This window comes from Hyaena hyaena, unplaced genomic scaffold (genome assembly GCF_003009895.1).
Source record: "Hyaena hyaena isolate Hyena2069 unplaced genomic scaffold, ASM300989v1 scaffold_507, whole genome shotgun sequence".
NCBI classification, from domain to species: Eukaryota; Metazoa; Chordata; class Mammalia; order Carnivora; family Hyaenidae; genus Hyaena; species Hyaena hyaena.
In genome coordinates, this window is record NW_024081140.1 from 765,569 (window position 1) to 789,535 (window position 23,967).

The 23,967-nt window shown below is 32.6% G+C and overlaps 1 protein-coding gene across 1 annotated transcript in view; it reads left to right on the forward strand.

Annotated features, from left to right (window-relative positions):
• The first annotated feature begins 7,944 nt into the window (after positions 1-7,944).
• The window catches only part of SI (sucrase-isomaltase), a 91,982-nt gene continuing 75,959 nt past the window's right edge, over positions 7,945-23,967 (forward strand). Inside the window, exons 1-8 of the mRNA XM_039255023.1 lie at positions 7,945-8,005; positions 10,488-10,605; positions 12,022-12,158; positions 17,992-18,109; positions 18,406-18,515; positions 19,444-19,595; positions 20,969-21,140; positions 23,022-23,121. Of these exons, the coding sequence (XP_039110954.1) occupies positions 10,488-10,605; positions 12,022-12,158; positions 17,992-18,109; positions 18,406-18,515; positions 19,444-19,595; positions 20,969-21,140; positions 23,022-23,121 (907 nt within the window). The 5' untranslated portion in view covers positions 7,945-8,005. The remainder of the gene's footprint in view (positions 8,006-10,487; positions 10,606-12,021; positions 12,159-17,991; positions 18,110-18,405; positions 18,516-19,443; positions 19,596-20,968; positions 21,141-23,021; positions 23,122-23,967) is intronic.

Below are 23,967 nucleotides of genomic sequence, written 5' to 3' on the forward strand. Positions count from 1 at the left end.
AGCTGTGAGATCTTGACCTGAGCCAAAGTTGAACACTTAACTGACTGAGTCACCCAGGTGCCTCATGCATTCTTTTTTTTTTTATATTTTTTTTAATGTTTTATTTATTTTTGAGAGAAAGGGACAGCATGAGCAGAAGAAGGACAGAAAGGGAGGCACAGAATCCAAAGACAGGCTCCAGGCTCTGAGCTAGCTATTAGCAAAGAGCCCGACGTGGGGCTCAAACCCAGAAACTGCGAGATCATGACCTCAGCTGAAGCCAGAGTCTGCAACCTACAGAGCCACCCAGGCGCGCCTCATGCATTCTTCTAATTTAACTTGGAATTCACATTAGTAGGTTTACCTGTAAACCCATCAACTAACTGCCAGATGCGTTTAAAAAAGTTGTATTTTTACATATCCAATTTTTTTGTTGTTATTTTAAAGTGCTAGCATTGTGATCTTTCCAGATTTCTATATTCCAAGCAAAAGCCAGAATCTCCACATTTTGAAGTGTGAGTAAAATGAACTACTTTTTGAAAAGTCATGTTGCCAAAATTGATTTACCAATAAATAGGAATTCTTAACTTAGTGTTCAAGGAAGTTGTTGATGTATTATTTCTTCCAAAATATGCCTTGGTACAAGTTCTCAGTTTATTTCTGGTAATCTGGTGGCTATCCAAAACACTATCAGAGGTTTTCTGAGATATTTTCCTTGATTAGCTGGAAAACAGTGGAATAGTTAGCTATGTGTTTTATAGGTGACATATGACACATGGACTTTTCCTGGATTAAGGTTTTTTAAATATAATTCAAATAATGTAGTCCAAACCTAAAGTTAACCCCAGCTATTAGTCTGACTTTATATTGGAGCTGTTGATTCTCAGATGTTTAGAGGAAATAAATACAATGTTATTATTGTACCCTTTGTTTTATATATTCTGAAAACATCAGGAAAATTTGCTAATAATATAAAATTGTATCACTATGGCCTGTATTTTCATTTTAACTGAACACTTTTTTTATTGTGTCATAAATAATTTAATAACCTAAGATTTTTGTACCCAGTGCAAAGTTTCACACACTTTATGAGACAATGATTGTAGAAAAGGGAGTATCATTTATCTTCTTATCCTGCTTAATGCAGAGTTGGCATTTGATAGCTTATAAACAAGTTAGAACAGTCATAAAAATTTTCAAAAGGTAGAAATGTGAGAGAATGGGAAGAAAGGTTTAGTTCAATGGTTATTCATTGGCTTAGAAAACTTACAAGTTAAATAGGCTTTGAGCCTGTATTTTCCTCCTGAAAACTAATATTTCATGACAGTTTCTGATAAGGGTGAATATTAAAAGGAATATTGGAAAATACCTGGTATCATCTTAATTGAAGGTTTAGAAAGGTTATGTCTTGGAGATGCTAGCTCATAAGGACTACTTTATTACCTTTAAAAATTAATATTTATTGACTTAAAATTCACTTTACTAATTGCCAGTTAATAAATATTTTGTGACTTAGATTACATGGGTAAAGAAATAAGATGCTAAAGTGTTAGCCCATGTTTCATTAAGAATTTACTATCATTGTTTTAAAACCTTTACATATTTAGAATTGGAAATTTGTTAAACATGGAGTTCTATGCAATTTTTACTGATTGTTCATTCTTAACAATGTAGAAATTTCCTCAGAAGGATTTAGAAAGCAAGTTTCTAAGCCGGCTTCACTGTTCTTAGCTTATTTGCCAAAGAAATATGACCTTAAATCTCTAGTAAATATTTAGAAGAAGGTAAATCTCATAAATGCTAACTAAATGAGATTAATTTTAGACCAGCCTCTAGTCACTTTATTTTTATTTTTCTCTACTATTATTTATGATACTTCTTTTTCAGGAATGTGTACATTAAATAGCCAGTCCAGAGAAATCATGGTCTGTTTAAATTCATTAGTCTTTTGTCATTGCCTATTTTCAGTATGTGAATGAGTATTCCGTGTTTTAAAACCAGTTTTTTCCAGGGCCACTTGAGTGGCTTATTTGGTTAAGCATCTGGAGGTCATGATCTCAGGGTTCAAGAGTGCTAGTCACATGCTGGCTCTGTGTTGACAGTGTGGCTCCAGCTTGGGATTCTCTCTCTATTTCTCTCTCTCTGTCCCTTTCCCACTCTCTCTTTCTCTTCAAATAAATAAATAAGCTTTAAAAAAAGTCTACCTTTTTCCTACAATAAATCTTCTAGATTCAAAATATGGAAATAGAGTAAAGAATATTACAGCATTAACTAGTTGGAAATTTTAGGGCTGTTTTCAGGAACTAGATAGTATTTTTATTGATATTTGCAATATAATTTCAATGATATTTACAATATTTAGAATGAATTATAAAGATTATTCTCAAATTAATTTTAATTAGTAAAATATGTAAACTTCATAGCACTGATGGTATTACAGACAAAATATGTTTTTACATATAATATGATTGAAATTTAATAGGTAGAAGGCTATTTTATTTATTTGTTCCAGTGATGATTAAATGATAGGTTTTAAAAATTAACTTATTAGGATTTCTCTGAAAACTTATATTTGAAATGAAGCAGCCCTTCCATATTTAAGTCCACAATTCACATTTCAAGAATGCAGATTTGAAAATAAAACACAGATAACCTTTTCCTACAAAGGTGCCAAGCATGAATGAGACCTCTTTTCATTTTCCTTTCCTTTTTACAGTCATTTATAGTGATACTATTAGGATTTTTATTATTTTTATTATCTTAATAAGAATAGTCCCAGGACTTAATAGTCCCAGATGTTCATACCATATATGTGTACCTATGGTTTTCTGATTTATGAAAATACTTGACAAGCTATATAATGGAAGGCCAGAGAAGGTAATAAATAATACACATAATCCAATTAGCAGCCTCTTGATGCAGAGTGGACACATTTAGCATTTCATCACTGAAATTTATTATTCAATAGTCAATGTCTATTCTTACCATCTATATTAAATGTGTATAAAGTGCTCTAATTAATAGAATCAAATGTTCACTGACTCAAGGAAGGTAGATTATTTGTCTCTCATCGTATAGTTCAGAGGAAAGTTAATGATCTAGGGTGAAGAGGTAGTTTTTGTTTGTTTGCTTCAAGCTTTTTATTTAAATTTTAGTTAGTTAACAGTAGTGTAATATTAGTTTCAGTAGAATTTAGTGATTCATTGCTTACATATAACACCCAGTGCTCATCATAGCAGTGTTCCCCTTAATAGCCATCACCCATGTAGCACATCCCCCCACCCACATTCCCTGCAGCAACCATCAGTTTGTTTTCTGTAGTTCTGTAGTTTTCTGTTTTATGGTTTGTCTCTCTCTTTTTTCCCCATGTTCATGTTTTGTTTATTAAATTCCAGATATGAGTGAAATCATATGGTATGTGTCTTTCTTTGACTGACCTATTGATTCACATGGCATAATATATTCTTTTTTAATATTTATTTATTTTTCAGAGACAGAAAGTGTGAGCAGAGGAGGGGCAAAAAGAGAGGGGAACAGAGGATCTGAAGTGGGCTCTGTGCTGACCACAGCTAGCCTGATGCAGGTCTTGAACTCACTAACAGTGACATCATGACCTGAGCCGAAGTCAGATGTTCAACCAACTGAGCCACTCAGGCAGCCCACATAATATATTCTAGCTCCATCCACATCATTGCAAATGGCAAATTTCCATTCTTTTTTATAGCTGTGTGTATGTGTGTGTGTGTGTGTGTGTGTGTGTGTGTGTATACACCATATATTCTTTATCTGTTCATCAGTAGGTGGACATTTGGGCTCTTAACATAATTTGCTATTGTTGATAATGTTGTTATAAACATTGGGGTGCCTGTGTCCCCTCGAATCAGTATTTTTGTATCCTTTGGGTAAACACCTAGTAGTGCAGATGCTGAATTGTAGGATAGTTCTATTTTTAACTTTTTGAGGAACCTCTGTACTGTTTTCTAGAGTGACTGTACCAGTTTGCATTTCCACCAACAGTATAAGAGAGTTCCCCTTTCTCCACATATTCACCAACATCTGTTGTCTCCTCAGTTTTTAAGTTTAGCCATTCTGACAAGTGTGAAGTAATCTTATTGTGGTTTTGATTTGTATTTCCCTGATGAGGAGTGATGTTGAGCATCTTTTTCATGCGTCTGTTAGCCACCTGGATGTCTTCCTTAGAAAACCGTCTCTTCATGTCTTCTGCCCATTTCATCACTGGACTTTTGGTTTTTTGGCTGTTGAGTTTGAGAAGTCCTTCATAGATTTTTGGATACTAACCCTTTACCAGATATGTCATTTGCAAATATCTTCTCCCATTCCAAAGGTTGCCTTTTAGTTTTACTGATTGTTTTCTCTGCTGTGCAGAAGCTCTTTATTTTGATGAAGTCCCAGTAGTTTATTTTTGCTTTTGTTTCTCTTGTCTCTGGAGACATGTCAGTAAGAAGTTGCTAAGGCCAAGGTCAAAAATGTTGCTGCCTATGTTCTTCTCTATGCTTTTGATGATTTCCTGTCTTACATTTAGGTCTTTCATCCATTTTAAACTTACTATTGTGTATTGTGTAAGAAAGGGCCCAGTTTTATTCTTCTGCATGTTACTGTCTAGTTTTCCCAACAGCATTTGTTGAAGAGACTTTTCCCATTGGATAGTCTTTCCTGCTTTGTCAAAGATTAATTCGCCATATAATTGTGGGCTCATTTCTGAGTTTTCTCTTCTGTTCTATTGATATATTTGTCTGTTTTTGTGTCAGTAGCACGTTGTTGTGAGTACTATGACTTGAAGTCTGTAATTGTAATGCCTCCAGCTTTGCTTTGCTTTTCCAAGATTGCTTTGACTATTTGGGGTCTTTTTTGATTCCATACAAATTTTTGGATTGTTTATTCTTCCTCTGTGAAAAGTGCTGATATTTTGATGAAGATTGCATTAAATGTGAAGAGTATTTTGGATAGCACAGACGTTTTAACAATATTTATTCTTCTGGGCACCTGGGTGACCCAGTTGGTTAAATGTCTGTCTCTTGATTTTGGCTCAGGTCATTATCTTATGGTTCCTGAGATTGAGTCCAGCATTGCACTCTGTGATGACGGTGTAGAGCCTGCCTTAGATTCTCTCTCTCCCTTTGTCTCTGCCCCTCCCCCACTTGTGCACTGCATGATTGTGCTCTCTCAAAGTAAAGAAACCTATATATATATATATAGGCATATATTATATATATATGTATATATATATAGGCATATATTATATATATATGTATATATATATAGGCATGGAATGTCTTTCCATTTCTTTGGGTCATCTTTTCTTTCTTCAGTGTTTTCTAGCTTTCAGAGTATAGGTCTTTTACCTCTTTGGTTAATTTTATTCCTAGGTATCTAACTGGTTTTGGTGCAATTGTAAATCAGATTGTAAATTATATTAGTTATAACCCAAAGTGTATGTTTCATATGCATGATTTAACCACCATATGTTGGAAATTATGAGATGCACATTAGAAAGTCTAAATAGAAAAAAAAAATCCATAAAGACAGTAGTTGAACACTAATCTGTTCTGTTTAGTAAAAGTGTCAATCACCAAGTATGTTTCCATTTCACTGTTGTGCTGGCAACACTGAGTGTGCTTAGGATTCTAGTCTGTTTCTCTGCCCCTCCCTCCCTCATGCATGTGTGCTCTCTCTCTTTTTCTCTCTCTATCTCTCTCAAAAATAAATAAATAAACCTGTAAAGAAACTGTTCAAGGCAAAGGCCAGCTCACAGCACCAGACATGGGAACCTGGATATGAAATAAAAGGCATGAAACTTTCAAATCACATAAAACTTTTTAAATCAAGAAGACAAAAAGTATCACTTAAAATATGTCTACACATAAAAGAAAATCTACAAAATGATTAATTAAAACTTGACAGATTTACAGTTTCAGTTCAAAGATGTGAGAAACTGGAGTGTTTGATTTTACTCTTAGAAGAGAACAAAAAAAAATCAGACACATTGCTAATTATTTTGAACCAATCAAAATTTAAATTGCAGGGAAAACAACTTATCTGACTTTTCAGATTGATCCATATTGTTGCATGAATCAGTATTCATAACCTCTGTTGCTGAGTACTATGCCAGGTATTGATGGACACCTTGGTTGTTTCCAATTTGGTGAAATTATAAAGTTTCTATAATTGGTGTAGAAAATTTATAATCAACTTGTCTATATTTATTTGCTGGGATTTTTATTGAGATATTATTGAATATGTAAATATAATTGTGATGAACGACCAGTTTAATAAGTTTGAGTTTTCTAATCCATGAATACAGTTTATTTCTCCATTTATTTATGAGTTCAACTTCTTTGATCAATATTTTGTTGTTTTTAGAATAGAGATTCTGCAAATATTTGTTAGATTTATACCCAAATATTCATTTTTCATGCTATCATAAATTATCTATCCATTTATATCTATAAAGATATATATCTATACAGATATATTTATTTTATATACATATCTTTAAATATATATTTAGATAAAATATCTAAAAATCTAAAAATAATATAAACATTTATATGTAGTATATTAATATATAAAATATATTAAGTTTCAGTTTCCAATTGCTGGTATGTAGGAACATGATTGACTTTTGTACATTGACCTTATATTCTGTGATCTTGCTACACTCGCATCTTGATTCTGAGAATTTTGAATGAATTTTCCATACACATAATTGTGTGCTATGTGGATAGAGAGTAATCACTCATAATTTCTTTTACATTGGACTTAGTTCTGCCCACTGAGACTATCTAGAATGATTCTAATGTTATTTCCATAGCACTGCTCTTTGTATATTGGAAGTTCTCCTTTATATTCCACTGAGTATTGACAGTAGTCCATGCATTCACTTCTTTTACTCTTTCTCTTTAAACTCCTGTCTCAAAAAACTAGTTACTGTACTTTGTGTGACCACATTATTTTACTATATATTTCTTTGAAAAGGTAGTGTCAATTTTGTGTGCAGAACTCAGACACTAAGTACTTCAAATTGTAATCTATGATAACAGAGCTGCAGTAATGTTATTAGACTCTGTTAGGGCATATAAATCTGACAGTGACTCTATGTGTATATATTTTTATTTCCCCTTTTTAAAGAGATTTAGTCTTAAAAACATTTACATATTTGCCCACAGTTTTATACGAATATGTAGTACAGGTGGCATTTGCACCCAGGTCTCTTATATCAGATCCTTTGCTCTTAAACACTATACTAGCTCAAACAAGTAATGTAATTGTTGCTGCAATTTTGCTGTATGAAATGGTGCTTACAATATAAATTTTGATAATTAAATTTGTGCTATAAATAAAAAATATAGATAAAATGTTGATTTTATTTCTGAATTACTCATTTATATATCTCTACTTTTATATGTTAGTCTTATGGATTTGCTTAGTCTTTCAACCTTAAAGTTAATAACAAGACACAGGAAATAACTTTTATTTAATCATTGCTTTTTATATTATTGTCTATTTTATATCTGTTTTATTTATCTTCCATGAAATATTATCTTCTAATTGTCAGTTTCTGCAAATGTTTTCCAGATCTGGCTTACCAGTATGTTTCTATGTTTTAGAAACGGTTTAAATTTCACACAGTTAGATAAGACAAGTATTCAAACAATATCTAAATAGTAAAAGAAATAAAATTATTAAAAGAAAGAAAACAATATAAATAAATACTTTTATATTCTTGATGTAGTTCATAACTTCCAGAAATCAAAGGCTGTCTCAGGGCACAATTATTAATTAACTTAGATTCCTAGACAGAAATATTTATGCAACTATTTTCAAGGTTAAGGCTTTTTCCAATGCATGTTGAACAGAAGTTTATTAAATACTGACAGGCTGATGAAGGTGCAATAAAACTTTATGAGTAGCTCAATATAAAGCTAAGCAGTTTCCTTGATCGTTACTTTAACAGCCTTACCCAGCTCTGGTACGACATAGCAAACAGAACAGGCTATGAAATAAGGTAAGTTTACAGATCATATTTCTTTGTTACTTTCATGTTTCTAAGTAATTATGTATTCCTTTAATTCATGTTATCAATATTTCTATTTTCACTTGTTTAAAAGAAAAAGGACAGCATATTTTCATTTGCCATTTTACACATATAGCCCTTGTACTAAAACAGGAGAAAACACTTTTAAATTTTTAAGATATGAGAATATTTTCTTTGCCCGGCTCTTCATTATAAGTGAATCAAAGCAGATTTTGTTTAACTACTTCATATAGAAAAAAAAAAGTAAGAATCAAAAAATATCTTAAAACGTGTGGTCATAGTATAAGATTTTATTTAAGAAAAATATCTGTAGGCACAGTAGAATGCTGCAGTTCTTAAACATTTCATCTTTTCTAGCAAATCTTTTTTACTTCAGTCATTAAACTACCATCTAGTAAAGTATTACTCATTTTTAAAATTAATATACACAGGAAAGACATCAATATACAATTTCCCCAAACGTGTTTTGTTTAAAACTACTGTGATGTAAATGTGATCAATGTAATTACCACCTACAGCATATGAACAATTTTAGTGCTGATTCTTATGAGTACTCACATGAGTAATTTAATTTTAATACATTAATTTTGGTCTGATTCTTCTAGATAAAATAGGGTTGCTTCATAACAATGTGCATTTTTGTTTTTAGACTTTTCTTAACAAAAGAAAATCACAATCTTTATTGGCTTCTGATACCAATGTAAGTTAGTGCGTGAGACAAACATTTGAAGTTAAATATTAAATGCACCGGTGTCGTTTCTCACATAACATTGAGCAGTTGGGTTTCATTTTCTCAACAGCCTTCTATATCCTCTGTCGCTTTGATTAAGTCTAGTTTACATTTGGGCTCTTTGAAGATTACAGATGCAATAAACAGCTTACATATGTTTAATAGAATATCATATGTTAAAATTGAATGCTAATCTTTAAACATTCATTCGTAAGATATATTTTAAAAAATGAATTGTGTTTATATGATATTAGGCTCTGAACTACTTTTATGATTATTGCTACTAAGAATAGAACAATCCAATTAAGGAAATTGACATTTGTATAAAAAAGGGAAGTAGATATGCTGTGTGGTATGAGGATAGATTAACTCTGCCTCTAAGAGTAGGAAAGAACTCACAGGGAACATAGCATTTGAACTGGGCATAAATTAGAAGTGACCTAGAAAATCAGATATGGAAGGATTGAAGAAAGACTAAACATGTACTAAGAAGATATGTTATCCAAAAAAGATGTTGCAGTGTTGGAGATAAGATTAAGGTATAATTCTGAAAATATTTTGAGGGTAGAACAAACAGGACTTTTGCATAAATGAATGAAAGAAGTTTTTAGGTTGGGGCAATGGGATATGAACTGATCTAGATAATTACAGAAAAGTCTAGGGTGAGAGGCCAAAAAATTATTTTAAAAACAGCAATTTATAATCACTATATTGTACATGTGAAACTGATATTATGCTGTATGTGAAGTAACTAAAATTTAAGTAAAATCTAAAAAAATAAAATCTGCAATTTATTAAAGCATTAACCATGGAAATTCTAAATTCCACCTGGATATATGACATTGAATTAAGATTTATATAAAAATCATAGAATACAGAAAAGCCAGGGAAACTTGAAGATGAAGAGAGATGAGAAATGTATGGTCAAAACTAAATCAAACAAATAAAACTTAAGATAATTACTGGAAAAAAGCCCTTCCCAATCTACACTTAAGTAACCTCTGTATGCTAACTCGAATGTATTATCGGAAAATAAGTACATGTGTTTGATATGAGAGTTTAGTATATTTTATTTGCATTCTGTGGGAGAAACTTGAAGGTCATGCAGTTCAAATCTTTTTTTTATGACATCTCCCAAATATATACTGTATACATATATAATTTTTCATAATATATTTATATTCTTTCTACATATATTTACATTCTTTTCCACAATATTATAACAAAGCAGTGTTGGAATTTGAGATACAATTCGAGTAGAAAGAACTGGAGATTTTGATTTTGAGACAATGACTTATTTTCTCTAAGCTTGAAGTTCCTGACAAGCCAAATTTGGATAACATCACCTCATTCCTAAAATTGTGAGAATTAGGGAACACAGTGCAAGTGTTAGGTTTCTTTCACTTGAGAAAGGCTCTAAAATGAGAGAGCAAGTCATATCTGTTTAGAGATCTTTTCTTCCTTTTTTTTTACCCTCTTTATGTTTCATCTTAGTTACTACAATAATGTGTATCACAAATTCACTCAGTTTATTAAATACTGCAAATGTTGTTTACATTTTTGCCAGTGTTTATTATTTTAGATTATAAACAGAGCCATTTGGAGCTCTGCTTGTGTTGTAGCTAAAAAGAGAGGAATGTATATATACTTTTATGATAATGATGGTGGTGTACTGTAACTAAATATTTTACATTTTTAAACATATATCTTTTCTTTCTTTAGATGGCAAGGAAGAAATTTTCTGGATTAGAAATCTCTCTGATTGTCCTTTTTGCTATAGTTACTATAATAGCTATTGCCCTAATTGCTGTTTTAGCAACTAGGACACCTGCTATTGAAGGTAAGTAATGTTAAAAAATACTTACACATTATAGTGAGGTTAAAGAAAGATTACTCAATATTAGTTATGGATTTTTAAAAGTTATCTACTTGAGGTGAAACATGTGAAGAAAGATCTCTAGTAGGTTATATAATAACTCCAGGTTTTTTTTCTATCGCAGTTATTTCAGTTAAGAGATGTTGTAATTAAAGAATCTATCTGCTTTACTTTAAAAAAAATTTTAATGTTTTATTTATTTCTGAGACAGGGAGAGACAGCGTAAGCAGGGGAGGGTCAGAGAGAGAGGGAGACACAGAATCTGAAGCAGGCAGGCTCCAGGCTCTGAGCTAGCTGTCGGCACAGAGCCTGATGCAGGGCTCGAACCCACGAACCGTGAGATCATGACCTGAGCCAAAGTTTGACACTTAACCAACTGAACCACCTAGACACCCCAGGAATCTATCTGCTTTGATACCTTCCCACATTGTGTTTTTGAGAAATAGTGAATAGGCAGAGGGATCAAGGTGTTAATAATGGAAGGAGGAATAATCATCTACTGTGTTCAGTGTGATTCTTCTCATTAATGGGAAGACCTGAGTTTTTGCTCTGGCCTTCAGATACTTGGAAAAGTGAGAGTGGGGAGTGGAAAATCTATGGGACTGCCCTCTTTACTTTAGGCTTAGTTTTTTTGTTTTGTTTTGTTTAAGGAGAGAGGATGTATAACAAAAACAGACAGAAGGTGAAACAACACTTGAAATGTTTATCTTTTTTTTTCCTGAATATTTCTATCTCATTTACAGTAAATGCATACTACTCCTATCCACCTCACCTGCTTTCCCTTTTTTCATCATTCTCTCTAGACCAAATCAGAATTGGAAAGGATAATGTTACAAGGTATCTTCTAGTCTAACCATAGTTAATTTTCTACTGCTGTTAGTCATTTGTTTTACTATCTTCTAGTATACTGAAAACTCACTACATTGTGAAGAGATGAGTTATCAACCCATATCTGATTACTGGAGAGTACTTAGATAGAATTGGGATTTATTATTCTTTGCTGCTCCCTGCTTTCTCTTCTATTCACTTCAAAGTATTTTTTCCCTCCTACCTTTCACTTTTTTGCTATAATTCTTGTCTCTTTCTCTATATCCTTTTCCAGTTCATATTTCTCCATCTTCTTTCTTCATCTATAAACCACATTTTTTGTAAATATGGTGGAATGTACATTTTGTTTCCTTTTGAATCTACCTTTTAAATGCCATTTGGATATTTTCCTTTGATAACTAGGACTTGAAAATGTCAGTTCTTTATTAATGTAAAATTTATTTTTATTATATATACATTTATTTGTTATTACATTGTAAAGTATTTATTTCAACAATCTGAAAATATTAATTTAACACCATGTTTTATCTTATTGACCTCTTTATTTCCTAGCAATTAGTAGTTCTACTTCAAGTCCAACTACCACTCGTACAACCACGGTGTATCCCAGTTCAGGAAAGTGTCCAAGCGAGCTAAATGATCCTATCAATGAGAGAATAAATTGCATTCCAGAACAATTACCGACACAGGTCTGCAACAAAAGACTTTAATATCTTTTATAAATAGATATATATTATAGTAATTATATTAAGATAATTGTGCAATATTGGATCAATTCCATAAAGATGTAGCCATCAATTAGGCTGCATTTATCTTTTTATTATAGTTCTGTATAAAGAGATGAGAGATAATAGAAATAAATGAGCTTGCTTTTCTGTACTTCTATTCAATTTAAATTCTCCAGTTAATATTTTTTCATGCTTCACAACCTGTTGTTAATTTTAAAAACCTTTATGAAATTCTATCCTTCCAAATCTACTTCTTAAAAAAATTATAACCTTTGAGAGTATAGAACATTTGAGAGAGAATATGAATGCTCCATAATAGTATTCATAATGATGGCATTAAGAATTGTCTGTGCAAAGGGGTACCTGGATGGCTCCGTCGGTTAAGTGTCTGACTTCCACTCAGGTCATGATTTCAGAGTTCTTGAGTATGAGTCCCTCATAGAGCTCTGTGCTGACAGGTCTGAGTCTGGATCCTGCTTCAGATTCTGGGTTTCCCTCTCTCTGGCTCTCACCCACTTGCCTTTTCTCTCTCTCTTGCTCGCTCACTCTCAAAACTAAATAAACGTTAAAAACAATAAAAAAAGAATTGTCTGTGGAAAATAAAATAATACTGATATTTTTGGGAAATTATTATTTGTTTTTTTATTATTTGGTACTGTGGGAGAAAAAGCCCAAACGGAGAAAACTAAGGGTAAGTTAATGGATTCATGTAACCCTGAGGTGACTCTTAATCTTCATAACCTGCATGAGAATAGAAGTCAATGAAGGTGTGTGTATGTGTGTGAATGTGTGTGTTCACATTTTGCAATACTATGTAATCTATAATCTAATATCTATATAATGTAACTGTATATTAATCATTATGTATTAAATATTATATATATGTATTTTAATGTGATATGTGTATCTTTACACATCTTTATCTTTATATTATGTATCTCTATTATATACATCTATAATGCATCTATTATGTAGATCTATAATATATATTAAATCTGTAATAAACATATCTGAATCTCACCTCTCTCACTCCTCTTCATCACAAGCAGAATGAGTAAATGATATATCAATTTTTTCTATTAGCCTTAACCTATCATAGCTACCTCATGGTTAACACATAAATTTTCTGATTATTTGTTATGGGAAGTTGCAAATAGATGAGTTTTTCTTACGACAGTATTAGGAAGAGTTAGTCTTTATAGGTTACCTACTGATAATAGAGCTGGATAAATAGTGTTTACTGTGACACATTAAGATAATTGGCTAGATATTCTCTTTAATTGGCAGTGTATTCTGTTTAGGAAACAATTGAAGTTTAACACAGAATTCTATTAGGCACGATATGGGCTGCTGAAATCTTAAAGTGAAACAACATTAATTTTTTTTTTATATATTTTTTTTAATGTTTTTTTTTTATTTTTTTTATTTCTAGGAGAGAGAGAGAGACAGCGTGAGCAGGGGAGGGTCAGAGAGAGAGGGAGTCACAGACTGAAACAGGCTCCAGGCTCCGAGCTGGCAGCCAGCACAGGGCCCGACGCGGGGCTCGAACCCACGAACCGCGAGATCATGACCTAAGCGAAAGTCGGACGCTCAACCGACTAAGCCACCCAGGCGCCCCGAAACAACATTAATTTTTTAATTTATTTTGTGTACAGTCTGTATACTGATAATTTATTATTTAATATTATTTGTTAAGTTTTTAGTTAAATTCTAGTTACTTAACATATAGTGTAATTTTGGTTTCAGGAGTAGAATTTAGTGATTCTTCACTTACATGTAACACCCAGGGCTCTAGGGAAACAGTATTTAAAAGCTAATTGTTTAGGGTTTTGATGCCTATTAGTTTTTAATGTCAGCCTGTAAGGTTGCTAAAGAGTGTTTTCAATGTGAAACAAATTAAAGTTATGAATTTAACAAATTTCAGCTCACATGTATTTGTCATTTAAGAAAAGAAGGTGAACTTAATTTAACAGCAGCTATAATTCTATCCAGAGTATATCAGTCACCCTGGGCTTCTATAATAAAATGCTAGGCTGAGTGGCTTAAAAAATAGATGTTTATTTTCCCACTGTTCTGGACGCTAGAAGTCAAGATGCTACCTGGGTTGGTTTCTAGTGAGACATCTCTTCCTGGCCAGTAGACAGCTGCATTCTTGTGTCTTTATTTGGTCTTTTCTTTGTTCACGCACAGAAGGAGAACGTATGTATGTGACCCTGCTCTGGCATCTCTTTCTCTTTTTATGAGAGCACCAATCCTATCAGATTAGCTTCCCAGGCTTATGACCTCATTTAACCTTAACTATCTCCTTAAAGGCTCTATATCCAAATATAGTCATATTGGGGGTTAGGGATTAGGGCTTCCTACTTAGAAATTGTTGGGGGACGCAATTCAGTCCACAAAACAATCAATCTGCTATAACTATAGTAATAACTATATTATTACATGTAATTCTATATGTATACTCACATATAATAAAAATAAGAACAATTTTTTTGTATTATTATCTACCAAAGTTTATGAGCATTGAGGGATATTTAATGTGTTTTAATTTTTTGCTTTTCCAAATTAAGAAGAAAGAAAATTGAAGTTCACTCATGTTGAATTTAAGGAACAAAAGTAATGAGTAAACGGGAAAATAAAAGAGAGAGAGAGGTAAACCAAGAAACAGACTCTTAACTATAGAGAACAAACTGATGGTTACCAGAGGGGAGGTGAGCAAGGGGATGGGTTAAATAGGTGATGCGGATTAAGGAGGGCACTTACAATAAGCACCAGGTATTATATGGAAATGTGGAATAACTATGTTGTATACCTGAAACTAATTATGCTATATGTTAACTAATTGGAGTTTATTTAATTTTCTTAAAGCTTATTTGTTTTGAGAAAGGGAGAGAGAGAGCATGAGCAGGGATGGAGCAGAGAGGGGGAGAGAGAGAATCCCAAGCAGGCTCCACACTCAATGCGAAGCCAGTCACGTGGCTTGGTCCTGTGAACTGGGAGATCATGACCGGAGCTGAAATCAAGAGTTGAACACTCAACTGACTGAGACACCCAGGCACAGACACCCTGAGACTGAGACCACCCTACCCCATAGAGTTCTTGAAGGGACTGAACATGTAATAGCACAGAAAGCACTCAAATATTAGACATTATTAATAAGCACCTGTTCCTTCCAAGCAGCTGTCCTAAACAGCTGGCTCACTTAAACCGGATCGAGGCTTCATGGATCATTCACTATTTTGTTCTTCCCTCATCTGTTCCTCCTGAGCAAAAAGAATGATACTACAAATATCCAGTTACTTTCATGTGGTCAACGATTCTGGAAAGGGTTCTTTTAACTCAACAAAGATGTCAGAAGTGACTAATTGAGAATGACTGAGCTCACATCATAAAAATCAAATACTATTTGAACTAGTATTTTGGTGCGTACATGTGGTGGTATGAATGATATGTCCTCCATAAATTCATGTCTACTTGGAGCCTTATAATATGACTTTATTTGAGCCTGTGTGGTTCAGTCAGTTAAGCACCTGACTCTTGATTTCCACGCAGCTCACAATTTCACAGTTCATGGGATCGAGGCCTGCATCAGGCTCTGCATTGGCAGCACAGAGGCTGCTTGGGATTCTCTCTCTCTTCTCTCACTCTGCCTCTCCTCCCACTCTGTCTCTCTCTCTCTCTCTCTCTCTCTCTCTCAAAATAAACATTATTTGGAAATAAGATCTTTGCAGATGTAATAATATGTTAAATGAGGTCCTGCTATATTAAGGTGGGTCCTAAATCAAATGACTGGTGTCCTTCTAAGAGAAGGTGATAACACACAGAGAACCAAAGGGGAAAAGGCAGTGTGAAGATGGAAGTACAGATTTGAGTAAGGTATCTTTCAATCAAGAAATGCCGCATTTCCAAGGGCTATCAGAAGCAACGGATAGGCAAGTAAGCAGTCTTCCCTAGAGCCTTGGAGAGAGCATGATTCTGCTAGCACATTGAAACAGGACCTCTAGAGTCCAGAACTGTGAGAGAATAAATATCTGTTGATTCACACAATCCTATTACAACAGTCCTAGGAACCAAATATAGTACATTTGAAGGAACTTCATATAACTCCATTTTTTATTTTTTTATTTTAGCAAAATGTAATTATAGTTTGCTTACTTATTTTTTCTTAAAACCTTTACAGCTTCCCAAATCAGCTTATAATTCAGAAATTCTTCCTCTTTGCTTTGTAACAATGTTTAAAAAGCCCTTTATAAAGAGTACCATAAATGACAATTTTTGTGTAATTATCTCTTTGTATTGCTGGGAGTATTTATATAAGTAGAGGGAAAATTGCTTTATCAGAAGTCACACATACTTTAGATTCTGATAGGTAATGAACCCCTAAAATATCAGGTCAAGTTGTACTTCCTTTTGCAATGTACATAAATGTGTGTTTATACTTGTGTGTATGTGCATGTGTATTTGTATCTGAAGCCAGTTTAATTTGATGTTAAAGTGGGAGAGAAGTTAACATGTATCCTGTCAACTACTAAAAGTGTAGGCTTTAAACTATTTTTCAAGACAAGTAGGCAAGATGAAAAATGCACAGATGCTCAAATTATGAAAGTGTGTCACACTATTAAATTTAAATAGTAAGTAGATTTTTAATTATACCAATGTTAACACACAGAATTACCATGTGCCTCAACTTTTTACATAAGCATGTATAATTTTTTCCACTTCACATAATCTTTCCATACAGATCATAAAACTACTCAAGAGCTCAGTGTTTTGCTTTATTCTTTGAATGTAATGGCTACAACTAGTTACAACTTAGCACATAAATTAGTTGAACTATTTACCTAAAATATTGAACTAATAAGTGGCTGGAAATAATTGCCTTAAGTATTTTATGTAAGCTGGATTTCAGAGCCATGTCGTGATCTTTATCGCCTCACTTGTAGCTTGATACATAATTGATTGCAGAAATATTTCAGTTCTTCTGCATTGAATACATGACAACAGAATAGATTATAATTATTTGTAGGGCAGAAACTTTAAAAAAATAGGTGTAGTAGTATATCTTGGGATCTGGGATTGTGATACTTTCAGTTTGTTCTTTCTCAAGACTACTTTGGTTACTCAGTGTCTTGTGGTTCCATACAAATTTTAGTATTATTTGTTCTGCTTCTGTGAAAAATCTGGTTGGTATTTTGATAGAGATTGTATCGAAACTGTAGATTCCTTTGAGTAGTATACTCAAAATAAAAAATTAAAAGCAAAGAAACAAAGAAAAAACATAGGTTTACAATAATGTGTACAGATATGTAAATTTGATAAAATCACAACTCAGTATCAATTTCTGATAAGATGTAATTAATTAGCTTTATCAAATATTTATATATCTGCCAAGTGAAAGTAACAAGAGAATAGATGATTTTGTTTTAATTTTTTTTATGTTTGTTTTTGAGAAAGGGAGAGAGAGAGCATGAGCAGGAGAGGGGCAGAGAGAGGGAGGGAGACACAGAAAATGAAGCAGGCTTCAGCTTCTGGACTGTTGGCACAGAGCCTGATGTAGGGCTTGTACTCACTAACTGTGAGATCATGACCTGAGCTGAAGTCTGATGCTTACCCAAGTGAGCCACCCAGGTGCCCCAAGAACACACGGTGTTTTAACATATTATATTCTTGAAGAAATAAGCTTGTTTTCCAGACATTTAATTCAAACATTTATCGGAATGGATGTTTAAAAAATTGGTATTGACACTTGATAACAGTACTAATAATATGATTCCTTTTATAAATGTTTTCTCAGGCAGTTTGCTCAGCGAGAGGTTGCTGCTGGAAGCCATGGAATAACTCTGTTATTCCTTGGTGCTTCTTCGCAGATAATCATGGCTATAGTGTTGAGAGAATGACAACAACAAGTACTGGTGAGAAATATTCCATCATGGTGATCTAATATAACGTACTTAATTGGAAAACAAAAAATGTATTTAAAATTTTTCTTTGGAAAAGTATCTTAAATAGAATCAAATGGAAAATTTGTACACAAGATTGTTTAAATATGTTAGATCAAGGATTTCATTTTCGAATGTTTCTATCTTCCAAATAATAAAGGAAATTATTATTTGTAATCAAGGTAATACAATTTAAAAAATATGAAAATTATTTATTTATCTTTATAAATAAACTAATCACTCGGGCCAACTTTTTTTCTTCCTTTAAGGACTTGAAGCCCTATTAAACAGGATATCTTCACCTACGCTATTTGGAAATGACATTACTAATGTTCTCTTCTCAACTCAAAATCAGACACCTAACCGTTTCCGGTTTAAGGTTTGTGTTTTGATACTTATAAAGAGGAATGAATCATAGAAGGCAGTTGTGAGCACATTCTTCATCATACCAAGATATTTTCTCCCTTAAGAAATATTTATTCCAAAAAAAGGACTAATTAGACTAGTTATTCCACTTCTCTGAGCCTGTTTATTGAAATGTATCATAAGAATAGTTTCTCTGACAGTTATTTTTGAAAAATTTCATAATGCAGTCAATGTAAAATGCTGGATAGAGTACCTTGAGAAGAATACACACTCAATGAACTTTAGTAATCTTTATTACTCAACCACAGGCTATGATGAAGGATTACTTTAAAATTTAATTTGAGAAACCGTTAATTATGCTGTATAAATGTGACTTATACTTACTAGTTCTCTTTACTAGTACCCCTTTTATTCATGATTTTGAAGAAACTAATTCTTATTATTTTGTAAGTGAATCGTTTACTTGAATTTTGGATCTTTTAGATTTGGAAGTGAAAACAGCACCGTATTCTTTGTACATTACTTTCTTAGCAATTTCACAGCAATTAGCATTTTTTTAACCAAATGTAAAATTCTTCATGGGATTTTGAGGAGATGAACACTAAAAAGCAATGAAAATAATTAAAATCACAAAAATACAGTATTCAAGAATCAGTATTTACTAATACTATCATTAATTTCTATATATTTTTATCAGCCAAAAATATATTTAATATGTGCAGTACTTTTATGACCAATTCTATATTCCTTAACAGTTTATACAATTCTGGGCATAACCATACAATGTTAAAGTTACGTTTATAACTAGATTAATAACTCCTCTACTAAGTTATTAAATTTGGTATTTTTTATTCAAAGCTTGAAGTTGATATTTAATTCAGAATTGGAAAATGAAATCATGGTTTTGAAACAAATAGTGCTAATTTGTTTAATCTTTGCAGATTGCTGATCCAAGTAATAAAAGATATGAAGTTCCTCATCAGTTTGTAAAAGAATTTACTGGTACCACAGCTTCTAATACCTTGTATGACGTGCAGGTTAAAGAAAATCCATTTAGCATCAAAGTTATTAGAAAAAGTAATCAGAGAACTTTGTAAGTATCTTTTTGTACATTTCTTTAAGGTTAAATAACCAGTCAATTTTGTTCTGTTATAAAATTAGGAAGGGTCTAATTTTAAGGCATTTTCAGAAAGAAGAAATTTCCTCCCAAAGAGGGCAGATGTACATCCTTGTAAAGATTATACTGTAAAGCAGTTTTATTTTTTGTGGATGCAAGGTACAAAGGTGAATGAAAATGCAAAAACTGGGGCCAACCAAAGATGAAGGTAAAGAGCATCACTGATAAGCGTTTTAGTCCTCCTTGTATGTTCTGCATAGCTAGAACTCCTGTTTTGTCATTTCCCCATTGTTTATCATATTCTGTTGCCAATTTGTAGAATCAAAGTTACTATTCAGAAAGGAGGTAATTCCCATAGTGATAATCAAGTACTTCATATATATATATATATATATATGAAAAAATACATATATTTGAAAAAATATATATATCAAATTAAATATTGCCTGAATGCCTTCCTTATGAATGTATTTGGGGGATATTTGTGGCAAGGTGTTTAGTAATTTTTAAGATAAATGATCTCACATCTCTATGATGGTTACTTGAGCAAGGCACCTCGGTGGCTCAGTTAAGCTCTGACTTTGGCTCAGGTCACAATCTCATGTTTCGTGGGTTCTAGTTCCACATCTGGCTCTGTGCTGTCAGTGCAGACCCTGCTTTGGATCCTCTGTCTTCCTTTTTTTTCTCTGCCCCTCACTTTCTCTCCCTCTCTCACAAAAATAAAATAAGCATTAAATAAAAGGTTAATTGAGCAATTGTCAAGATTAAATCTCAGAAATTGAAGTATATTTGAATAATTTGCAATTGATTTGTGTTCAATCACAAAAGTATTAAATTCATTTAACATTTCTTGTAGTATATATTTGAGTTGCATCCAACATACAATCTTCTTCATTTTGGAAAAATTATTTTGAACTTAATTTTAATATATATGTTCGAGTTGTGAAAGCCAGGATAGTACTGTATTTTAAAATAGTGTCTTTGGAGCAAGGCAGAACTGGGATTGAAATCTGGCTTCACTCCTTCCCTGTTTGTTACCTTAGAACACAGGAATTAATTTCCCCAGTTTGTAATATTTTTAGAATGGACTGATAATGGTAGTTACACTTCAGGTCTGTGATGATTAAAGGAGAGGAAGCATACAAAGAATCATATTGGTGGTGATGAAGCAGATTGTTTTGATGGAATTAACCAGATTCTATTGATGGTATAATTCATGTATTCCTAAGAAGTGATCATAGCTCACATATATAAAATGCAATAAATATTCAGAATGGTGGTATAGAGCCTTATTTGGTAGAACATTTTACTCGTTTCTAGATCATTTGTTTGTTTATTTTATTGTACAGGTTTGACACCAGCATTGGTCCTTTGGTGTACTCTGACCAGTATTTACAGATTTCAGCCAGACTTTCCAATGAATATATTTATGGCCTTGGAGAACATATTCATAAGAGATTTCATCATGATTTATACTGGAAAACATGGCCAATTTTTTCCCGAGATCAACTGCCCGGTGATGTAAGGAACTTTTTGTATTTATTTATTTATTTTTGTAAAGAAAATCATTATATTGGAGATGTTGATTTTAGCCTCTTTGAACCCATCATTTATTTTATGTCAGTGATACCTAACCCAGGAGCTTGTTTACTTCAGGAGTGATGATTTGTAGTGAAATCTTAAATTAACTCAAAAAGCAACCAACAGATTTGGGGTACATGGGTGGCTTGGTCAGTTAAGCATACAAGTTTGGCTCAGGTCATGATCTCGTGGTTCGTGAGTTTGAGCCCCACATCGGGCTTTGTGCTGACACCATGGAGCCTCGGTCCAGGAGCTTTGGATTCTGTGTCTCCTTCTCTCTCTGCTCCTTCCCAGATCACACTCTGTCTCTCTCTCGAAAATAAATAAATATTAAAAAAATTTAAAAAGTAACCAACAAATATTTTGTTTAAAAAGGTAGTTTATGAATATTTTCTTTTGATTTTGATTTTTATATTCTAAATTTACCTTTTTAGTCATTCTTATGCTTAATCTTATGCATGGCTACTCGTTGAGCTAGAATAATTCTAAACACCGTGTTCTATATCACTTTGTATGATATGGAACCTCAAGTTGCAGTATTAAAAAGGGAACCAACTCCCTGTACAAATATATAAATTTATAGAAGATTATCATATGTTATGGAAGGGGAAGAAACAGACATAGATGTACAATATGATGTCTAATAGATAGGCATATCTGCCTTATCATTATACAGTAAGTCACTGAGAGTTAATTTGAACTTTAAACTCATATGAAATTCTTCCAAACTTCCCCATGCAAAATTAGTCTTCACTACAGGTTAGTATTTGTGTATATATTTATCTATACTTCTAAGATGAGATTCTTTAGGACAAAGTCCATATCATTAAAAAATTATTTCTTAGGGCCACCTGGGTGGCTCAGTTGGTTAAATGTCTGACTTCAGCTCAGGTCATGATTTCACAGCTTGTGTGTTCAAGCCCCACGTTGGGCTCTGTGCTGATAGCTCAGAGCCTGGAGCCTGCTTTGGATTCTGTGTCTCCCTCTCTCTCTGCCCCTTCCCTTCTCACACTCTGTCTCACTTTCTCAAAAAATAAACATTAAAAAATTAAGGAAAATGTTTTTAATTGATTCATGATTGCTTTGAGTCAATTGTTAGTGATTTTTAAAATGCCAATGCTATTTAATTCCCCAAAATGAATAAATGATTGTTGCCTTAAAGAGTCTCATTTGGTACAGAACTACTACTAATAAAGAGTCTACCATTCTTTTTTTTATAGACTAATTATCTTAATGAACACCAAATAAACACTAGGCTAAGAACTTCATAGCTATTTTCCATTCATTCTTTTTTTGGAAACTCCATATCCAATCATCCAGGAATATTTTTTTCTTTTGCCTTAGAAGTGTATTTCCAATTGTTCTCAGCTATTTCACGTACTCATGAGCTCTTAGCAAATGTACTGCAGAAGTTCTATGAGTTTGGACGTCATATGGACGTCATTGGACGTCTATGAGTTTGGAATTCCCTTCAGTTAGTGCTTTGGGCATTAGTGGGCCATAATGAATAAAAGTGCCATTTTCTTATCATGAGTAGCATATTAAAACTTAATCAGATAAAACATAAAGGAAAGTTAAGTAATCTAGTCATAGTATAATGAATATATCATGTTATATATTTTATATAGTAACATTAATAATCAAAATAGGTTAATTTTTTTGCCAGTGTTTCATATGGTATGTATAGTGGAGAAAATTAGTATAGAGGTATGAAGATTAAGTTAGAGAAATGAATTGGAATTTATAAAGGCCATGTTAAATATATAATATTTTTTATTTTATATATACTTTAAAATTAATTTTCAACTTTTTGCCTTACAGAATAATAATAATTTGTATGGTCATCACACGTTTTTCATGTGCATTGAAGATACTACTGGAAAGTCATTTGGTGTTTTCTTAATGAACAGCAATGCAATGGGTAAGAGTAATTTATCTGGTAATATACTTAAATGAGATTTAACTTGAAATGTTTAAACTGTTCTCTTTATTCCAATCAAAGATATTATATGTCTGAGTAAACCCCATTGTTAATGATTTCGTATGTGAAATTATTACAGGCATAGTCTGTAATTAGTAAGACAATGGAATTTTACATATAAATGCGTTTATTTTGGGGAAAGTGTACTATATTGTGATACTCAGGCACTTTCTTAAGAGCCTTCAGAGCAACAGTGAAACACATCCATGAAAAGGAATATTCCCATTCCCTCAGCCTCACTTGTTAAGATAAGTTAACATACCAATACCACACAAAAAAGGAAGGTCTATGTAATATAGGGAGAGAAAGAAGGAAGATTGAGTTTTAATTTATCATAATTCAAGTAATATAGAATCTGTTTTTAAATGTTGTGACTAAAATACTAATATTTAACATATGAATCAGTGATAATAAAAGGTTACAGAATTCAACGATGTCCCAACAAGAACAGTATATTAAATGGTTACCCAGGCAATTATTGTCTCTGTAGAGAAAAAAAATTATAGTTTTCTTTCTTAGAAGTTAACATGTGAGGATATGATCTTTAAGAGAATATTCAGTTAACATAACTAATTGAAATGCAATTTTAGAAAAAAATATTTTTGGGGTAAAAGGACAAATCCCTTGCTATGCAGTTTCCAGGAAGAGATTCTGCCAGCATCTGTAAAAGGAAACATCTGCGAGGTCCTACCATAAACTTTATAGATGGTGGTGTCCTACTTTTCTCCTATATTCTTCCTACCTACAGTACCTTATTTTACCTTAGTTATTTAAAAACAGTGCAAA